Source organism: Thyridium curvatum (genome assembly GCF_004353045.1).
Source record: "Thyridium curvatum strain D216 chromosome Unknown NODE_35_length_383278_cov_80.659980, whole genome shotgun sequence".
In the NCBI taxonomy this organism is placed as follows: Eukaryota; Fungi; Ascomycota; class Sordariomycetes; order Thyridiales; family Thyridiaceae; genus Thyridium; species Thyridium curvatum.
Window position 1 is genome coordinate 363255 of NW_022156790.1, and position 18749 is coordinate 382003.

Below are 18749 nucleotides of genomic sequence, written 5' to 3' on the forward strand. Positions count from 1 at the left end.
ACAAGCGACTCGCGATCACAAGGACTGGACACACTTGCTTAGCCACGGGGCCTAACACTCGTTAGCTGTCATTTCAGTACGCCCTTTTGCAATGACGTCTCCCGAGCGCCCGACGAGGGAGAGCGTTAGCACGAGGCGTGCTAAAGAGGCGGAGTTCGGGGCATCCCTTCTAGAACCCTTCCCCGACGATCCTAGGTCCGTTCTTTTTGCGGGCGATTATATAACATGGCCGACACGAGAGAGGAGGAAGCTTAAATAGCGGAATGACGCCCGCGCCGGTGGGTTCAGCTGAACCTCGAGCCCTTGTTTTTCAGCCTTTGTTGCTTCATCGCTTCTAGGAATATTAAAAGTCACTCTCACCTTCACCTTCACACCCAGACTCTCGGGGATACCAATCCAAGCTGATCGATCAAAAAGTCTTGATCTCAGAGACCATACATCACACACAGCCTCGCAGCGATGGGCTCCAACACCTCGACCGAAGAAGGCGGCAAGAAGTCGACCTACCAAAAGTACCAAGAGAAGAAGCGCGGCCCGGGCCCCTCGGACGAGGACATCCTCAAGTACACCGGCAAGTCGCGCGACGAGCTCAACACCTGGGCCGCCGACCGCCCCAACGTCGCCGGCAACCAGGTCGCGGGCAAGATCGACATGGGCGCGGCGTCGGGCCTCGGCGGCGCGGCCGCTGCCGGCGGCTACGGCGGCTGGGGAACCGAGGCCGGTAAGGGTGCCAAGTATCCTCCGGCGCCGAAGCCGGCCAAGAAGGTCGATGAGGAGGACAGTGACTAGTTGGCATGACTGCGTTGGAGACCGGTAATTGCTTGGGGTTGATGACTCGAGAGGGACGAAGGAAGGCTTTCTCTGGATATCGGTTGATTATTCGTTATGTGTCAATGTCTTTCTGGGCCACACAGCCAGCCTTTGGTCTGTTTCTTTATGACACACTCGTTCGCGTTAACGCTGTTGCCGTACTCTTCTGTATCTTCGTCTAATTACATGAGTGCTCTATATCTCTAGCTGTAGACAAAGACGAAGGTCCCCATCTCCCTTCTCTTAGTTTAGCATGCTGCGAGGAATGACCTCAACTTTGCCGGATCTCTGCTAAACCACGCTTCTGCTTGCCGTCCTTGTCAAAGTTCTCCGGCGCGAGCCAGGCCTCGAAGCCGGCCTTGATGGCCGGCCACTCGTCATCGAGCATGGAGAACCACGCCGTGTCCCGGTTGCGGCCCTTGACGACCATGTGCTTGCGGAAGACGCCCTCGAACGTGAAGCCCAGCCTCTCGGCCGCGCGGCGCGACGGCGCGTTGAGCGCGTTGCACTTCCACTCGTACCGGCGGTACCCGAGATCCTCAAACACCATGCGCGCGAGGAGGTACATGACCTCGGTCGCGCCGGGGGTCCTCTGCAGCCGGGGCGAGAACATGATGTTGCCGACCTCCACGGCCCGGTTCGCCGCGTCGATGCGCATGAGCGTCGCGTAGCCGACCACGTCCTGCGTGCCGCTGTTGTCCACGATGGCGAAGAAGAAGGGGTCTTCCGACCTGGCCTTTTGCGCGATGGAGTCGCGGAAGGTGCCTAGGTCCAGGAACGGCCCGTCGCCCATGTAATCCCACAGCCATCCATTCTCAGCGCCTCCAACATGGGCGAACAGTGCTGTTGCGTGCTCTGGCAAGAGGGGCGTGAGGGAGACATGGCGGCCTGAGACGGTGATTCGGGCCGGACGCTTTGCCGGGGTTGTCGCGACCTCGTCGCCGACTGGCCGGTTTTGGGAGGACATGATGAGAAGGGGGATTTAAACACAGAAAGGTAGCAAGCTATGCTGAAAAGTCCGAGTCTCGTCCGAGAGATTCAGAGATCGAGAACCGGCGTTTGTTGTGTCCGCCAATGTTGATTGACCATGAGTCACCTACTAACGAAGGCTAAGGGGATCGTTCGCGCCCTTCGCAACCAGTGCGATATCGGTGGGGCTGCATGCCATGCAACAGTAAGATCATGTAGGACCAGAATTTTTACATTTCAAGTGTATTATGAGATCATGAGGAGATTTAAGTAGTGACATGTCCTTTGTATGCAATGAACAGTTCCTTTTGGTGTTCTCCCATGGTTTGGCCTGCCCTCGTTCTAGTCTATCGTTGACATGTGATAATACAAAGTAAAGTTTGTAAGCCCTTCGAATTGTTCACAATTCATTTAAACTTTGCCCAGGATTCCCTCAGGCCTGAAGAACTTTCCACAGAGTGTAACCAAGCCACCCGCAATGGACATGATGGCGGTGAAAATCGACATCTCCCAGAAGCCGCCATAACCCTTGAGGAAAGCACCATTGACGGGGCCGCCGATCAACGCAGCGAACGACGCTAAAGACATCGCCATGCCCATGTACGTGCCCAGCTGGCGCGGGTCCTGCAGACACAGAGTGAACGCGGCCGCTGCCCCGGAGACGATGCCCCCAGACGTGAAGCCGATGATGACGGAGTAGACGATCAATCCGGCGTTGGTGTCCACCTTTGTGAAGCAGAAGGCGATGATTCCCGTACAGGTAGCCGCCGCCGCAAACATGTTTAGCTTGCCGAGCTTGTCGGCCAGCACGCCAGGGATGACACGCCCAAACGTCGAGGCGGCGTTGAGGATAGCCAAGAGGTACGACGCCAGCGTAGGGTTCATGCCTTTGGACACGGCGTAGGTGGGCATGTAGAAGAGAGGCATGAACATGCCAAAGAAGCCCAGGAACAGACCGGCGATAAGAAGCACGTACGTCGGATCCTTGAACGCGGAGAGTATGAAGAAGGTGGACTTGCGGGGCGGCACCCGCGGGGTGACGGCGAGGGCGGAGAAGAGGAGCAAGGGCATGTTGATGAAGCCCACTACACGGACGGACCATCCGAAGCCCAGTGACGAGCTGTTGAGCATCCGGGACAGCGCGAGTGGAAAGATTACGCCGCCGATAGAGGAGCCAGCTACCGCAAGGCCCAGCGCCGCTGCTCGTTTCTTGTCAAAGTATTGCGAGGCGGCTGCGAGGCCGGGGATGGTCAGGAACCCTTGACATATGCCGAGAAGCACGCCCTGGGCGAGCATGAACTGCCAGTATGTCTCGCAGAGACTGATCATCATGAGGGCGAATAGATAGAGAACAATGGCGGCGCGAATGATCTGCAAGGAAACCCAAGGTAAGGCGCTGAACAAGGCTTGTGCAAAAGCAAGTCGACTTACAATCGAGCCAAAGCGATCAAACAAGGGTCCTGAAATGACACCCAGGAACAGCTGGAGAAAGACACCTAGCGAGCCAATCCAGGCGATGTCGTCGGGCGACTTGTGGGCAAGCTGGTGCTTGAGGTAGTACTCCAAAAAAACACCAAACGAATTGGAGAAGCCGAGGACACTGAAGAAGATGAACGAGGTGCCAGCCACCACACACCACGCCTTGATGCCCCCGTCGGGTGCATCTTCGAGTGTCGGTTCGCGCTTGATCTCGCCGGTGTTGGCGAGCTCGGGGTCTTGGCCCTGATGCTCTTCTTTGCGGATAGCCTCATCCACATCCGTACCGCTTGTAGAGCCCGTCATTTTTGATTGTTTTGTTGTTGGGTGGGTGTCGTACTTGTTGTTGGACCTGGCCGGTACGCAGCTTTCAATGCTTGATCTTGCTTGGATCAACAGTCATTGAAGACGACGGTAAAAGGAGTGTTTACTTCTATTAAATATGTAATATTTCCTCTAACAGCAACATAATGTTTTCGCTCCGTGAATTGTATTCCCGGCGTAGGACGCTCATGTAAGACGGCGGAAGACCGAACCCGACTCGGGGTCGGCCAAGCCCGAGTTCTCGGCCGGAAGTCTGTGATGAAAGCCCAGAAAAGCCCCTAGCACAGAGTACTAGGTAATCCGCCGATTAAACTGTGCTAATGGGGCGGATGTGATGTAGTATCTGCTAGGACGAGTTTCGATCCAGCCTATGCGCTAGGTTTATGGCGGGCGCTTTCGGCCAAAGACGCAAATGCCGACTTCTGACACGAAATCGGACCCAACATCTCCGACTCTTAAATCGGCCATCTCCCTTGCCCGTCCCAATTAACACCCATCGGAGCTACATGCTTGGCTTACAATATGGCCCATACAAGTCGATCACTACGGACTACTTACTACCTGCAGTTACATCATCCTACAAACCAGGAGCGCCATGCCCGAGCCCGAGACCCGCCGCCGCAGAAGACCGGCTGTGTAAGCTGATGGCCATCAACGCCGGGGATAATTGGCAGTTGCTAACCACATTGCAGTTCGTGTACCCTGTGCAGGAAACGGAAGATCCGCTGCAACAGGGAATTCCCTTGTAGTAACTGCATGCGGTCCAAGAGCGGGACTTGCAACTACGAGAGCTACCCTCCATTGGGTCACCACAGGCCAGCTACTGAAGAGACCTCCAGCGCGCAGGACGTGCAACAACAAGAGGAAGAAGGAGAAGGAGAGATAGAACCCCCATCTCTATTGAGTGGCCACTTTCTGCTATCATCACAGGAAGATACTGCCAGCCCGGCCAACCTATTAGCTGCCTCAAAGAAGGCCACGGCCTCATTGGCAGGGGAGTCCTCAGCGGGTGCATCAACCTTGGTTGGCCATCCCTCGCCTCAGGACCTTCAAAACAAGATCAAGCAACTAGAAGAGCAGCTGGCGGCATTGAAGCCACCGGGACCCCGGACGCCTGTCAGGGAGCCACAACTCCTTCTGAATTCAGCTGTCGGAGGTATCCTCCACACGCTTTCAGGAGATGTAGTTGTGCGCGCTAGCCAGCTGTTTGGCCAGGTCAAGACAACAACCTATGGCATAGTGCACAAGCGGCGTCTCTTTGGCCAGACGCACTGGATGAGCAGTATCATTCTGGTAAGTAACATCGGCCAATGCTCTTTCTACTCGCCATCGACTGACAACTCCAACTAGCTCCGGGAGATCATCGAGATGCTCGAGCCTCATCTCTATACGGGAGAGCTCAAGGCAGCGGACATGGTACAGAAGTGTAAAGTTCTGGCAAGGATCATCAAGAAGGACCGGACGCCGTTATGGCCGGCTATCCCGACGACGGACCTACCTCCCAAAGAGGTAGCAGATGAGCTAGTTGACAACTACATGCGGACCATCGAGATACAGTACAGGATCCTCCACATCCCCACATTCCGGAAGATGTACGAAGCTGTGTGGGTGTCGGGTGCGGAACGCGACAAGGACTTCATGGTGCAGCTCAACCTCGTGCTGGCTATCGGCGCCACCACCTATGATGACAACTTCTCGATGAGGACCTCTGCTATTCGCTGGGTCTACGAGGCGCAGACATGGCGATCTGCTCCGCACATGAAACATCGACTCAAGCTACAGACGCTCCAGACCGAGATTCTGCAGATACTCGCCCAGGAGATGGTTGGGGTGGATGGAGCGTTGACGTGGATCGGTATAGGATCCTTGCTCAGGACGGCCCTCTACATGGGTCTGCATCGAGATCCGGCGCGGCTGTTGAAGCGTGGCGTTCTCAACGCCGAGATGCGTCGCAGGATCTTCAATACCATACTGGAACTGGTTCTCGGAACCAGCATGACCTCGGGCGGGCCTCCTTTGATCTCTGTGGAGGACTTCGATACTGATCCTCCTGGAAATTATGACGACGAACAGCTCCTTGAAGATGACCCCACCCCCAAACCCAGCGATGTGCTGACAGACACATCTGCTGCCATCGCACTGCGGAAGTCCTTCCCTCTTCGTCTCGGGATCCTCAAATACCTGAACAACACAGGGTCCCAGAATAGTTACGAAGAGTCTCTAAAACTCGATGCCGAGCTGAGGGAGGCGTACAAAACACTTCGAAAGGCAGTTCAGCCACCGGCCAGTTCGGAGAACGGCCTCTGCACAGTCCGGGTACTGGACCTCCTCATGAACCGGTACCTTATGGCGCTGCACTTTCCCTACTACAACCTCGCACTGCAGAGCAGCACGTTCGCATATACGAGAACGGCGCTCATCGACGCATCGGTCAAGGCGTGGCGCGCCGTCTTTCCCGACAGCTCGAGAGCCAGCTTTGGCGGGCCAGAAACGGCGGCAGCAGCCCGGGAGGCAAACAAGGGGCGGTCCTTCGACCTCCTCAGGCGCCTGACCGTCTGCGCCTCGGGCTTCTTCCGCACCATCTTCCACCAGTGCGCCATCGCCGTGGCGGCCGAGCTCGCGGCGCAGGTCCGGGAGGGCGAGAGCCTGGGCCCCGTGACGCTGCGCCCGGACCTGCTGGACATGCTCGCCTGCGCGCGCGACTTCTTCTTCCGCGGCGTCGAGGCCGGCGACACGAGCGTCAAGGGGTACATGGTCATGTGCATCGCGTCCGAGCCCGTGCGGTGCTACCTCGACGGGCGCGGGAGGGAGGAGCTGCCGCAGCGCATACTGTGCGCCGCCGAGGAGTCGATCGCGCGGTGCCTGCCGCTGCTGGAGGAGAGGGCCGCGGCGATCAAGGCGCGGCCGGCAGGCGGCAGCGCGGGACTCGGGCCTGACGGCATCGCCGATCCGTTGGCTATGGAGACGCCGGGGGGGACGATGGACAACTGGGATTTTATGGTGAGTGCTCACATTTCCGTCCTGGTTGAAAGTTTTTGAAAAGCTGACGTGACTGATGTAGATGCCCGGAATGGAGATCGATCCAGAGATGAACAGCGACCCGATGAATTGGTTGTTTGCAGACATCGAAACAGCAGGTTCCATGGTGTGGTAGTCTGGACACGGCCGGCCGAAAAAAATGTTTTTGTATTGTAATGAAACGAATAACAAATATCAAGTGCTTCCACACTGTCTTCGTGCCTACCATAGATGAGAATTACAGGTATCGACCGCTGCATTAATGGTTGATTTTGAGTCTCAACGTTCATTCGCCAGGCATCTTGGGCATGCCAGGATATCTGATGCCTGCTGCGCCTTGGAGCTTCAGAGGGAGCTGCACCGCCCCGCCAGCCAAATCATCCTCGAATCGCAGACGAGCTTTCTGACGCATCTCTTGCATGCATGGCAGAGCTTTGCTGGTGCATTTGACCATTCACCAGCTCGAGCCACACACACCTGCATGCATGCTGACAGAGGCCGCTTGAACCGCCATCAGTTCATCTGCTGGACAAGGCTGAGTCTCCTCATCGTAGTCCCTTTGCAAACTTTACTCCTGGACTCATCCTCACGGCCGGCAATTTTGCGGTTGTCAGGTCACACTTCGTCCCGGAGACGAGAATGCAATTTTGAGATGGCCGAGGTCATCGCCCTAACTGCCAGCCTGGCCGGCATCATCCAACTCGCGGACTACGGCATCAAGTTCGCCAGGGTATTGAGCAGTCTGTCTCGCCAGATAGGAACGACTTTCGAAGAAATTGAACAGTTCGGTCTGGAAGTTAGATCGTTCTCTTCCCTGGTGCTCCTCGCACAGACGTCGCTGCGCCACCATTGCTCGGAGCACGACGAATCTCCGATCTTGGCATACATTGCAGACAATAGTATTCTGGATGGCATATCGCGGGAGTCCGATATCGTGAAGCGACACGTGCGGGACGCTCGAAGGCGGGTAGCAGAAATCAATAGCAACACGCGCATCCTAGCTGTCGCCAAATGGACGTTTCACAAGAAGTCGATCCTCGAACTCTCGCCGGAGATGGAGAAGATTAAGAGTAGCATCTCGGTGATTCTCAGCACAGTTCAGGTCGAACTGGCAGCTCTGAGCCTGACTAGGCTGCCAGCAGATGCTACAGCTGAGCGAGAGCGGCTGCAAAGTGACCTGTAAGTTGCCTTCTGGGGCGTACCTGTGAATCGGTCTAACATTGAAGCTCAACAGGACGGCGCTCAAAGAAGTCATCACCATGCAGACAAGAGCTATGGAGGACTTACAGCGGAAGATCGACACGCGAGACAGGCATATTGATACCCTGATATCAACACTCGCCCAGCAGTCCGGAGCCAGAGATATTCGTGTCAGTCAAGCTGCCCTGGTGGACCTGGCACGTAGTGTTGTCAAAGATGAGACACTCCCTGGCGGTCAACCTCTGATACCTCCTCCAAGCTCCGACAACGAATCGGTATCGAGCGGCAAGAGACCTCCATCCCCACCGCTCAAGAAAGCTGCAGTGGCAAGTTCAACAGCATCGACAGCTTCAACCCACCTGACCACTCCGTCGGATATCTCGGATCAGCGACACCGAAGAATTGCGCCTGCACGTACTTGGCGGTCCATGTCTTCCGAATCGACCCGAAGCAATGTCAGCTACGTCGCAGTGACGGACACCGCTTCGCTGTTGACACTTCCCCTTCATCAACTAGCTGGTTTGCAGGTTGTCAAAGGCTTCGTTGTTCTACCGCGGCAGGTTCCCAGGAATGTTACCGCTCGGGTTGATCCCCTTATGAAAACGAGCATTGTCTCTAGTGCAATGGCAGACGAACTAGGGTTGGAAGTCAAATCCATCACCGATATTGCAGGCAGTCCATGGGTGCATCTCGGACGGGAGTGGAGGGAACAGTGCTTTGGGACCGCTCGCGTGCCGTGGAGGCGCGATACTGGCTTCAGCGGTGTCCAGATGATGATAGACTGTGCCGTGTTTCATTGGCCCGAACCGATGTTAATATTCGGCTGGCCATACCCTCATGGCCTGGAACACAACGCTCGCTTTCAAACGACGTACTGGAGCCCTACTGTGGCAGAACTAATGACATGGAACGTGGCGATGTAGCTGATGGAGGCAACCAAAGAAACTACGTAGTCTGTGATGAGATATGGGAAACATGGGAACATATTAGTATTTATAGCATGGAGAATGTCAGATCTACTGCAAGAGTATCAAATTCCAACTACTGATCATGTACTTTGTGGGTATGAATCAGAGGAGCTGTCGTTAAGTTGGCAAGCTTGATACCGCATCATCAGACGGCAACCTGAACTGGTGGTAGTGATATCCGATACGCGGTACATTAATAACACGATTTAGTATACGGCACGACAAGTACCGCCGTTGGAAGCGTGCCGATCAGCGGCAGGGACATGAGTCCACCACTGGCGTGAGTCCATCGACATTTAGCCGCAAAGGGCTATCAACTAACGATCTCAAGTTTATTAACCCCGTCTCCAAAGAACGGGTAAAGTTCTCCTCTTTTTCTCCAGACGCGCAAACACAGATGGCCTTAGCTGATGCGGGAGTCGGTTCCTTTCAGTCTGGGGCTGGCGGTTATGCACGATGTTTGCCATCCGCTTTCCGTGGATGCGCCAAGAGAGCAAGGCAATACACCCTCCCGCGTGCTCGATAGGGAATGGTCAAAGGGCAAGACTTGGAATGTAGCTCGTTCTTTTGTGCAACGGCAAATTGTTGGATGTTGGTCCTCTTCTTATTTTCTCTGCATCAGTGCCCCAAAGGCTGCTGTGAATCAAAGGTCTTCAAAGGTGCAGTGCACGAAAGGTTTCAGGACCGTTAAGCTTCCTGACTACATTGCTGGGTGAACTGCCGATACGACTACTGGCAACATGCCGCAGCGATTATAACGCATAATTACTCGTGCTGGCTGTTTTCTTCCTCTGCTCGCGTCCACCTGATCTCCATACCGAACGGCTCGACAATAATGCTGACGAGAAGCTGCTGGATTTCCGGGTTATTGTTGACTTTGGCTGTCCTAGGCTCGGCCACAGCCATCAGTGACCTAAGATTCGATGAAGATCCAAACCTACGAACGCCACGCATTCGCCCATTGCGTATCGAGGGTTCTAAAACTTGGGGCGATGGCTTTGTGCGGATGCCCGTGCATCGGCACAGGTTCAATGACACCAAGCCGAGGCGACGGCCGGATAGGATGAGAAAGCCTGAACATACTGGTAACGCCAGGCGCGACTGGGGATGGAGCCATCTGGATGACTACCAGGGCCTGACCTATATGATCGAGAGTGCGTCTCCACTCGCTCCCGATAGCGAGACGATACCCTTTGCATGTGAGCTGACATTCGTTGATGGCAACCAGTATACATCGGCACGCCGCCTCAGAAGGTCATGGTCTCGATAGACACGGGATCGTACGAGCTGTGGGTCACCCCGAAGTGCATCAACTCAGCGGACCCGACACTTTGCCGCAAATACGGCCTCTACTATCCTCAGCAGTCCAGTTCTGCGTCTTACCTCGGAAGCCACTTTCAGATTCAATATGGGACCGGTTCGGCGGTCGGGAAGTACTACTCTGACACGATGAAGATTGCGAGTACGTATAAGTGGACTCGGTGCCTGGAGAAGGGATCACAATACTGATTTGGGCGTGGTAAAGTGTTCCAGGTTCCTGGTGTGCAGTTTGCCGTTGCCGATGATACGAACTACACGTATTCTGGGGTGTTGGGACTCGGCTATGCATACGGCTTCACGACGACGTATCCGACACTTTTGGATATGATGTGGGCATTGAGGTTGATTGGTGCCCCGGTCTTCAGCATGGGTCTTGGCGGAGAGGGAGATGGATTCAGTGCGTGCATCCCCATACCCACAGAACAATGCTGACAACGATCTCAGGTGAAATCATATTCGGAGGAGTCAACAGGTGGAAGTTCACAGGCGGTCTCGAGCCGGTGTCAATTTGGCCTCCAATTGACAAGCAGGATCCTGGTTGGATCCAGTACTGGGTCAACGTCACGTCCTTCGGCATGACGAAACCCGGGAGGCCCAAGTCTATTTACACCGACGAACAGTTCACTATGTCCACACTCATCGACTCTGGGTCAACTTTATCGTACATACGCGAGGATATCGTGTCCGTCATCGGCCAGCAGCTCAATGCTAGGGTCGACCCCAATGGCCACTACTGGGTCGACTGTGCTTTGCGGAAGCAGAACGGGACGGTCGACTTTGGTTTCAACAACGAGCGTATGATCGTCAGTGTGCCTTTCAAAGACTTCATTTGGGAGCAGTACCCTGGTCACTGTCTCATGGGAGTCCAGCCGGCTGATGCGGGTACTACGAACTATGTATTGGGCGATACTTTTATCAGAGGAGCATACTGTAAGTGGCATTGCCAGTGGTGTGTAGGAAGAACTTTATATGAAAGCTAACATGCTCGGCAGTGGTATTCGATCAGCAATCTGATGTTGTTTGGATAGCGAACTATTACAACTGCGGAGATGGTGTTGTCACGGTTGGAAATTCTTCGGCTGATACACAATTTGTCAGAGGGGCTTGCTGAAGAGTAAATCGTCGAGTGATGAATTACAACCACGTCCAACACTCAAGTTTTCACACTGAACCCCGGATACCTTGATCCAAAGGTCCTTGTCTCGTCCAAATGTTCATCCCAATCTTTGACCCGGTGATAACCGGGAGACCTGCATGCAATACCCTCTGGTCGCCCATCCCGTTCTCCAGCAAGTTCTCCCAATACACGGCGTTGCCTTCAACAGGTCTAAACGACACCCCTTCTTCCCACTCCTCATCGCAGTCGATCCACTGGCACCACCTGGGATCATGCGGGGCCCGCAGTAACGGGAAGTTGGTGCCGCCTCCGGTGATACGGTCCTCGTCCTTTGTGTTGTTTCCTGGGGCGGTGATATATGCAAAGAACGATGAAATGCGGTTCCCACCAAGCGCGGCATTCGCATGTCGAGGGACGTCGGTAAACCAGTCTGTGTGGTAATGGTAGTGTTCTCCCGGGGCGTATTTGACGAGCTGAAGTGGCTCGAGATGGTCGCGCGACACGTCGAACCCTTGAAAGGCCAGGGCCCTGTCCTCGATACATCTCACCACTGGGTCGCCGGAGTCTACTCTTGTAGATTGAGAGGTGCGTACTCGGTGAAGAGCATTACCGGCACCTGCCGAAGAAGTTACTTCTGAATGAGCGAATGTGTCCTTGCTATATCCCATGTCTTTCAGTTAGCTCACAAACCCACATTGAGCATTGCCTTTTGACGTACGTGATCTCGCGTAAATGTGCCCTCTCTTCTCCTGTGATGAAGTTCTCAATGTACATCACGAGCGGAGATCTTGACACAATGTGCACTTTGTAATCGGGATGCTCGCAAAGAGACACATCTTTCCCACCGAGCGGTATCTGCTTGTTAGGGTCGGCCGCTGCTAACACCAGAGCACTTAATGGGAGCAGGTGACGCAAAAACATCATGTCGATAGTAATGAGTCTTGCAAGTCTACAAGGAAATCATCTAAGAGCCATGCGAATTTGAATTTCTTGTCATTTCCCTGGGAAAGTCTGTCGAAGCTCAGACGGCTAGTGGAGGTGTTGTCCTACGATGAAACATGAGATGTTGGGGTTGCTCGACCCTGGAAAATCACAGTTACACGTCATCAAATCCCGGAAGTGGATGGCTCGTCTACCAAAGTCCCACCTTTGGTTTTGGACTTTCAGGGACCTGCAGCGGCTCCCGTGGCGATCAGACCTCCACGGCTGCATTGTAAAACAGCCCACGCCACCATTCTTGCACGCCTTTATTTAACGAATGCCGGCGTCATCTTGAGCCCCAAGATTATTGATACACTTCCTCTCTGTTGCTTTTGCTGACACCTAAAGATGATCATATCAGTGCTCCTTTTGATACTGCCTGTGCTGGGGGCGGGCACGCATGCAAGCAAGACCGACGCTAGAAAAGCACTCGAAAGCGGCGAGGATACACTAGTAGCTTGTAAGTGTTGCTTGATCAATACGTGATTTCTGGAATAATACTGATAGTTCTGAAAATGTTTGCAGTCTTACACGTAAGAGTATTCACTTGTGCGTCTTCACATCAGATTGACTAACTAAAGATTGTCAACTAATAATTAAGTCAAATGAGTGAGCACTCCAATCGGTTCTAGGCTATTAGCCACCGTGGGAACTACGCTGACGATGTCGCCAGAGCACGGAGCAAGACATTCAAAAGCCAATGGATCGAAATAGAGGATGTGCAAGATATCCAGTCGGTGATGATCGACTGTCATGCTGAACGTGAGCTCTGTGCAAAGCATGATATAGCGTCGTACCCTGCCATTCGCCTACTTAAAAGGGACGGAAAAGTCATCCGCTATCGCGGCTCAAGGAGAGCAGATAGGTAAGAATGGCCTGTTTCATAATGAATAGCAACAAGTCGAGAATTCTGAGCTTCCTTCATTAGGATGGTGTCGTTTTTCCGGAGGTCTCAACGACCAGCACCGACAGCCATACCAACAGACGCACTTTCCTCGTTTGTCCAGGATGATGACATAGTCCTTGTGGCACATTTATCACAAAATGAAGACGAGTCTGTGTCCAGGCGCTTTGATAACCTGGCAGACCGATATAGCGATAGATACTCCTTTGTCAAGTCCCCACCTTCGGCAGACAAGTCGACGTCTCTGCTCAATTGCTTCAACAATCTCGATGGAGTGAATCACACTATGTCCGACTCATCATCTGTCCACGCCATGGAGAACTTTGTCAGCATTTGTGCGACTCCTGTCATTGTTGAGCTAAGCAGGAGGAATGAATTACAGTATCTAGGCGTGAGTGGCTTGCTATTCCTAGAAGTTACGGTGCCTGTCACCATACCCGGTTCTGAAACTAACCTTCACTGGTGTAGCTGGGTAAAAGCTTAGTACATTACTTTGTGACGAATGATAGAGATCGAGACTCATACGTTCAGGAGATGCGTCCTCTCGCCAAAAAGTATAGCGAGTATCTCGTATTCACGACCGTCGACGCGAACGAGTACCCCGAGATGGAGCGGTCAGTAGGGCTGACGGCTGGAGCAGCTAAAGCTCTGTCCGTACAGAACCCGAACAATGGGGATGTCTTTCCGTACCAAGGCAAAGTCGAGATTTCAATGGCAGTCGTTGAACAGTTTCTCTTAGATATCATCGGGGGAAGAGTCACGCCATGGCGAGCCCAGCCTACACCGCAACAAGACAGGGATGAGGGAACAGCAACCAGGGGCAACCGGCACGATGAGCTCTGACCTTGACGAGGTTGCTGAATCAGAACATGGAGATTTTTAATTATCTTGTTTAACAATGTTATGAACCATTGCCAAATTTAAAGAATGGGAATAAACTAAAATTATAAAGCTGGGTTGACATGCCCAGGGAGTCCTAGGCGCCTGAGGAAGGAGAGAATCCGTCATATAGACGGTTTGGCTGCGCTACACGAGCTAGAGAGCTGCTCATCTTTTACAGGCCTGCGTGATCTACAGAGAGATACCAAGCGCCTTCTCGAGGCACTCCACGATCGACGATCCAGTAGTGCTCTCAGTCAGTGTCGTCGTCGACAAACAGACAGCAGCGTTGCCCGCTGCGAAGGGCCCGAGAGCCACCACGCAGAGCGGGATGTCGACCAAGAGCGCAGCAGACCCGTTGTCGCTGTTCAATTTCGTGCAAGCGCTCGGCAGGGAAGTCGGACACGACGCCTCAAGGGCTGTATTGAGACAGTTGATGATGGAGCCGCCGGTGGTAGAGGTAGTAATGACATCCGTAGCAAGGCAGGCGGCTGCGTTGCCGACGCCGTACACGCCAAGGGCTGTGAGACACAGGGGAACATCTACGATGAGGTCCAGGCCACTGACGGATGCCAGATTTGCGCAGTTTGGTGGTAGAGAGACCTGGCAACCCGACGACGGCGTGGAGGAAGCGGCAGGGCAAGCCGTGGGCACGACGCTGGTGGTCGGCGTGGCAGACGTGAGCTTGAGGGCATTATTGAGGCAGGTGATGATGCTGGCCCCGGTGGTGGTCTCGGCAATGCTGCTTGTCGAGAGGCAGACCAGTGCTTCACCGACAGCAAAGGGACCGAGGGCAACCACACAAGCCGGGACATCGGCCACAAGTGCAAGGCCATTCTCGTTGGACAGGTTCGAGCAAGCTGCAGGAAGCGACGAAATGCAGGTCCCTGACAAGGCAGTGTTGAGGCAGGAGACGATAGTCGTGCCGGCTGTGGTCACGCTGATGGTATCAGTGGTCAAGCAGGTGGCCACATTACCCACGGCGAAAGGACCAAGAGCGGCAAGGCAGAGCGGGACGAGCGGGATCAGTGCTAGGCCGCTCGAGCTGGAGAGACTCTCGCATGCCTGAGGGAGACCTGTCGCGCAGGTCTGCGAGCTAGGCGTCGAGGTAACCGTGGCGAAGCAAGTGGTTGCGGGAGGGGAAGTTGAAGCGCTCGCTGTGCTGGAAGGTGAAGATTCTGCCGAAGTCGTAGGGGATGAGGTGCTCGACGATGGGTTGCTGGCACCCGTGGCACCTGTAGATTCGGAAGACGTAGGTGCCGCGCCGTTCACGCTGCTAGAGGTGGGCGTCTGGACGATGACAGTTCCAACAGTACCAGTGCCTGAGGGCGGCAGCGTCACTGTCAATGTAGTGGTGCCACCATAGCCTCCGCTGATCGTGGTGTAGGGCCCGGTGAAAGGGCTGTTGCCAGTTGTAGGCGTCTCCACGACCACCGTGCCGACTGTGTCGCTGCCAGTGGGTGCTAGGGTCAGAGTGAGAGTGGTTGAGCCTCCGTAGCCTCCTGTTATCGTCGTGTACGGCCCTGTGAAAGCCGCAGGCCCATTGATGGCCGAAACACCGCTAGCAGGAGTCTCGATGATGATGGTTCCGACAGTGTCAGTGCCAGCAGGGTCCAGTGTAAACGTTTGCGTCACGCTCCCATCATACCCGCCTGTCAAGGTCGTGTATGGACCTGTGAAGGCTGCAGGGCCGTTGAGGTTACTCGCAGCAGGAGTCTCAACGATCACGGTGCCGATGGTATCAGTTCCGGCAGGAGGTAGTGTAAGCGAGCGTGTTACGCTTCCATCATATCCGCCTGTCACGGTCGTGTAAGGTCCGTTGAACGCAGAGGGGGCAGGAGATTCGACGATGACAGTGCCAGTACCGCCTGGCTGTGAGGGAGGGAACGTGATTGTTTTCGGCTCGGACCCAGCAGGGCCATTGAAGTACCCAGTCAGGGTGGTGTATGTAGCGGCCGATAGTCCCGCACCGCTGGAATCAATGTATTAACATGGCAATTCGTGCCAGGGGCCTGACAATGCTCATACCTTGTGAGCGTAGCGGCACTGCTACTGGATCCAGTGATAACTGTTGATAGAGAAATTGGAGCATTGGTTATTGGCACAGCAATGCCGTTGATAAGTAAAGAGGTGTCATGGGGGAAGAAACCATTGACAAGGACAGGGGACTGGTCAACGACCACAACTGGCTGGATGATCACAGCATCTGGGCAAAGATTTGCCGGCAGTGCAGCACTTGCCAACTGGTGACCCAGTAAAACACTTGCAAATAAACGAGTGAGATGCATTTTCTGGCGGAAACGAGTGTGTGAATCTAGAACGACTCTATGTGAAGAAGGAAGATGATCATTGATGTTTCCGTGTCGATCAAAGATTCAAGCAATGCCTCATATATACTTTTTGACTGCAAATTGTTGATCGAAAGCCTTTCATAATCACCCCGAGTTTCTATGCTCTTCGACAGGTAAACCTCTCGTTTACCTATTTTGGTTATCACAGTTCAGCTTGCGAGAAAGTTTCGGCGCTGGGGAATTCAATATCTCAACATGCTTTCTGTGGGCAGGTATGCCAGCCAGGAGGGATTCACACTGGAATGAATTCGATGTGAAGTCGGCGACTTTGAATTCGGCGAAGAAGGGTATATAGGGCAAGTTGGTGGAGAATGCACATCACTTTCCTCTCTCGTAGGAGTTCTCGGTGGAGTTTGCGCCACGGAAATGAGAGAGGGATGAGGGCGAGCCACTTTCAGCTCCAGACGTCAACTTGCGGTCTCACCCTGACATGCCGCATTCTCGGCACCGAGCCAGTGCTCTCAATGCTGTGAACTTCCAACTTTACAATCGACTCTTAAACGCCACACCAGGTCGAGATTACGCGTACAGCAATGAGAGGCACAAGTTGATTCACCCAGACAGGTTGATTCACCCATGACGCGACATCTGCATCTATGGACCCACGAAGGTATGACCATTGACAGGACCTTGGGATGTGGATCTTGGTGTGGGTAAGTGCGCGCCACTGATCGGTTTTGCGGGTGAGGTGGAGTTGCGGTTCTTTTATTGCCGGGCTAAGCCAGACTGATCCGGCATCCGAGACTGAGGAGTTTGGTGGAGACCCCAGAACTTGTTACAACTGGAGCTGAACTAGACTTTGGTATTCAGTCAACTCGATGAACAAACGGTCTGGACCAATAAGAGTGGCAGGACGTTGATTACTGGACATTCCTGAGAGTGTATTCTCATTTCCTAGCTCTTCTATCCGTGCCAAGACAAGACCGTCAGTCGTTGACCGATGTTTGTAGGTCGTTAGGAGATTTGCTCGTCAATATGATTAGGTAGCTCTATGGTGATTGTCTTGGGGTTCTGTCTTCAAACCCTGATATAAATATCAATTAAGGATCGTCCTCGTCTCCTCTTTAGTAGAAAACGCATTCACAACCTCGTCGTTCAGTCAGTCTTTCGCTACCAACCATTCACTCATTGTTTCGTCTCAATTTCCACTCGTTCTTTCGTCTCTAAATTCATGATGAAGGCCTCCGTGTCGATTCTTATTTCTCTCGTTTCTGTTGCCTTGTCAGCCGTAGGCCCAAGGGACCCTCAGACAACGTCGTGCATCTCAACCTTGGTCCTGGATCCGATCACCGTGACGCGCTGCGACGTTGGCACTTCAACCTATGCCCCACCCCCGACTCCTCCAGCCGTCAAGGTCTACACCACCGCCTTTCAACAGTTCTGCCCGACCGGCCTCGAGTACAAGACATACACCATCACTTGCGGCTCCCACGACTGCCATGGCAAGTCCGGAGAGATCCCTCCGGGATTCACCGCCTCGCCCTCGACTTGCTACGTTTGTGGGCCCGAGCCTATCACCGCCATCATAACATACCCCGTGCCGACCGGCCCTGCCCCAACCCCCGGTCCGGGTCAGAACAAGTCTGAGTGTGTTGACTGTGTTCCACCCGCCCCCACTTTCGTTGTTGCGTCTGCTGCCAAGCTTTCATCGCTGGGACTCGGAGGAATCGCTGTGTTCTACTTGTTGGCCGGAGTTCTGGCCTAGGCTGTCGGGAGAAACAGGGTCTCTTGGGTGCGGGAATTAATATATAGTCCCCACCTTGCTGTTCATTTTCATTCTCACTTCATCGCGAAGAGGTCAAAACGTACGCAAAGGGCTTTCTTCTTCATGAGGACATTATTTACACTACCTAGAATAATCATCGTAGAAGTTAAGTCGGGTGCTATTGATTCTAATTATGACACTATTTTCTCGGGCTGTGAAAGACAAACGCTGCCTCTATGACCTCGAAAGAAATACGAGATACCAGTATCCCGACATGATCCCGGACACCACGCCATTGATTACTACACGTACAGAGTCTTGGGAGGGGATTAGCTATGGGGATATTGGAGCCATGCAGGCCTCTCCGTTACCTACTGTTGGCCCCTGCTGCCCCTAGCCTCTCTGAGGATAGTAATAGTACAAGACACAGTGCTCCGGCTCAAAGCATATCTTATTGTTTATCTCTAAATGCCATTTTGCCAGAAGGGAAAGCAATAAAGTTACCATTTAGCTACCGTTTAGTCCGTGTAAGTCTGCCGAATGTCTCGGCGGAGTACTAGGCCATGGCTATGCCAGGGGTTGTCATTCACTCCACGGACGAGGCAGACGCTGAGCCATCTGCATTGTCAGAATGTACGTCGCTAGCCCGTCGGTGGAGTGATTACAGGCGCTTTTACCTAATTCTATGTAGAAGATGAAGAAACAAGCCAGTCTAAATTGCAGGTCC

The 18749-nt window shown here is 53.8% G+C and overlaps 8 protein-coding genes across 8 annotated transcripts; 4 read left to right on the forward strand and 4 right to left on the reverse strand.

Moving 5' to 3' along the window:
- Window positions 1-459: 459 nt before the first annotated feature.
- E0L32_006329 (uncharacterized protein) lies at window positions 460-789 on the forward strand (the record flags this gene model as incomplete). The annotated part of the gene is made up of 1 exon (XM_031140950.1): window positions 460-789. The coding sequence occupies one exon, from the start codon at window positions 460-462 to the stop codon at window positions 787-789; it is 330 nt and encodes a 109-aa protein (XP_030995067.1).
- A 292-nt stretch (window positions 790-1081) lies between these two features.
- Window positions 1082-1777, reverse strand: E0L32_006330 (uncharacterized protein; the record flags this gene model as incomplete). The annotated part of the gene is made up of 1 exon (XM_031140951.1): window positions 1082-1777. The coding sequence occupies one exon, from the start codon at window positions 1775-1777 to the stop codon at window positions 1082-1084; it is 696 nt and encodes a 231-aa protein (XP_030995068.1).
- A 413-nt stretch (window positions 1778-2190) lies between these two features.
- Window positions 2191-3561, reverse strand: E0L32_006331 (uncharacterized protein; the record flags this gene model as incomplete). Its single annotated transcript, XM_031140952.1, has 1 exon — window positions 2191-3561. One exon carries the CDS (start codon window positions 3559-3561, stop codon window positions 2191-2193), a length of 1371 nt encoding a protein of 456 aa, XP_030995069.1.
- Window positions 3562-4174: 613 nt separating this feature from the next.
- E0L32_006332 (uncharacterized protein) lies at window positions 4175-8720 on the forward strand (the record flags this gene model as incomplete). The annotated part of the gene is made up of 6 exons (XM_031140953.1): window positions 4175-4215; window positions 4272-4872; window positions 4930-6579; window positions 6641-6729; window positions 6895-7776; window positions 7832-8720. The coding sequence occupies 6 exons, from the start codon at window positions 4175-4177 to the stop codon at window positions 8718-8720; spliced, it is 4152 nt and encodes a 1383-aa protein (XP_030995070.1).
- An 880-nt stretch (window positions 8721-9600) lies between these two features.
- E0L32_006333 (uncharacterized protein) lies at window positions 9601-11196 on the forward strand (the record flags this gene model as incomplete). The annotated part of the gene is made up of 5 exons (XM_031140954.1): window positions 9601-9919; window positions 9994-10227; window positions 10291-10482; window positions 10530-11015; window positions 11078-11196. The coding sequence occupies 5 exons, from the start codon at window positions 9601-9603 to the stop codon at window positions 11194-11196; spliced, it is 1350 nt and encodes a 449-aa protein (XP_030995071.1).
- A 50-nt stretch (window positions 11197-11246) lies between these two features.
- On the reverse strand, window positions 11247-12126 carry E0L32_006334 (uncharacterized protein; the record flags this gene model as incomplete). The annotated part of the gene is made up of 2 exons (XM_031140955.1): window positions 11247-11859; window positions 11921-12126. 2 exons carry the CDS (start codon window positions 12124-12126, stop codon window positions 11247-11249), a joined length of 819 nt encoding a protein of 272 aa, XP_030995072.1.
- Window positions 12127-14158: 2032 nt separating this feature from the next.
- E0L32_006335 (uncharacterized protein) lies at window positions 14159-16254 on the reverse strand (the record flags this gene model as incomplete). The annotated part of the gene is made up of 2 exons (XM_031140956.1): window positions 14159-15938; window positions 15995-16254. The coding sequence occupies 2 exons, from the start codon at window positions 16252-16254 to the stop codon at window positions 14159-14161; spliced, it is 2040 nt and encodes a 679-aa protein (XP_030995073.1).
- Window positions 16255-17491: 1237 nt separating this feature from the next.
- On the forward strand, window positions 17492-18022 carry E0L32_006336 (uncharacterized protein; the record flags this gene model as incomplete). Its single annotated transcript, XM_031140958.1, has 1 exon — window positions 17492-18022. The coding sequence occupies one exon, from the start codon at window positions 17492-17494 to the stop codon at window positions 18020-18022; it is 531 nt and encodes a 176-aa protein (XP_030995074.1).
- Between the last annotated feature and the right edge of the window lie 727 nt (window positions 18023-18749).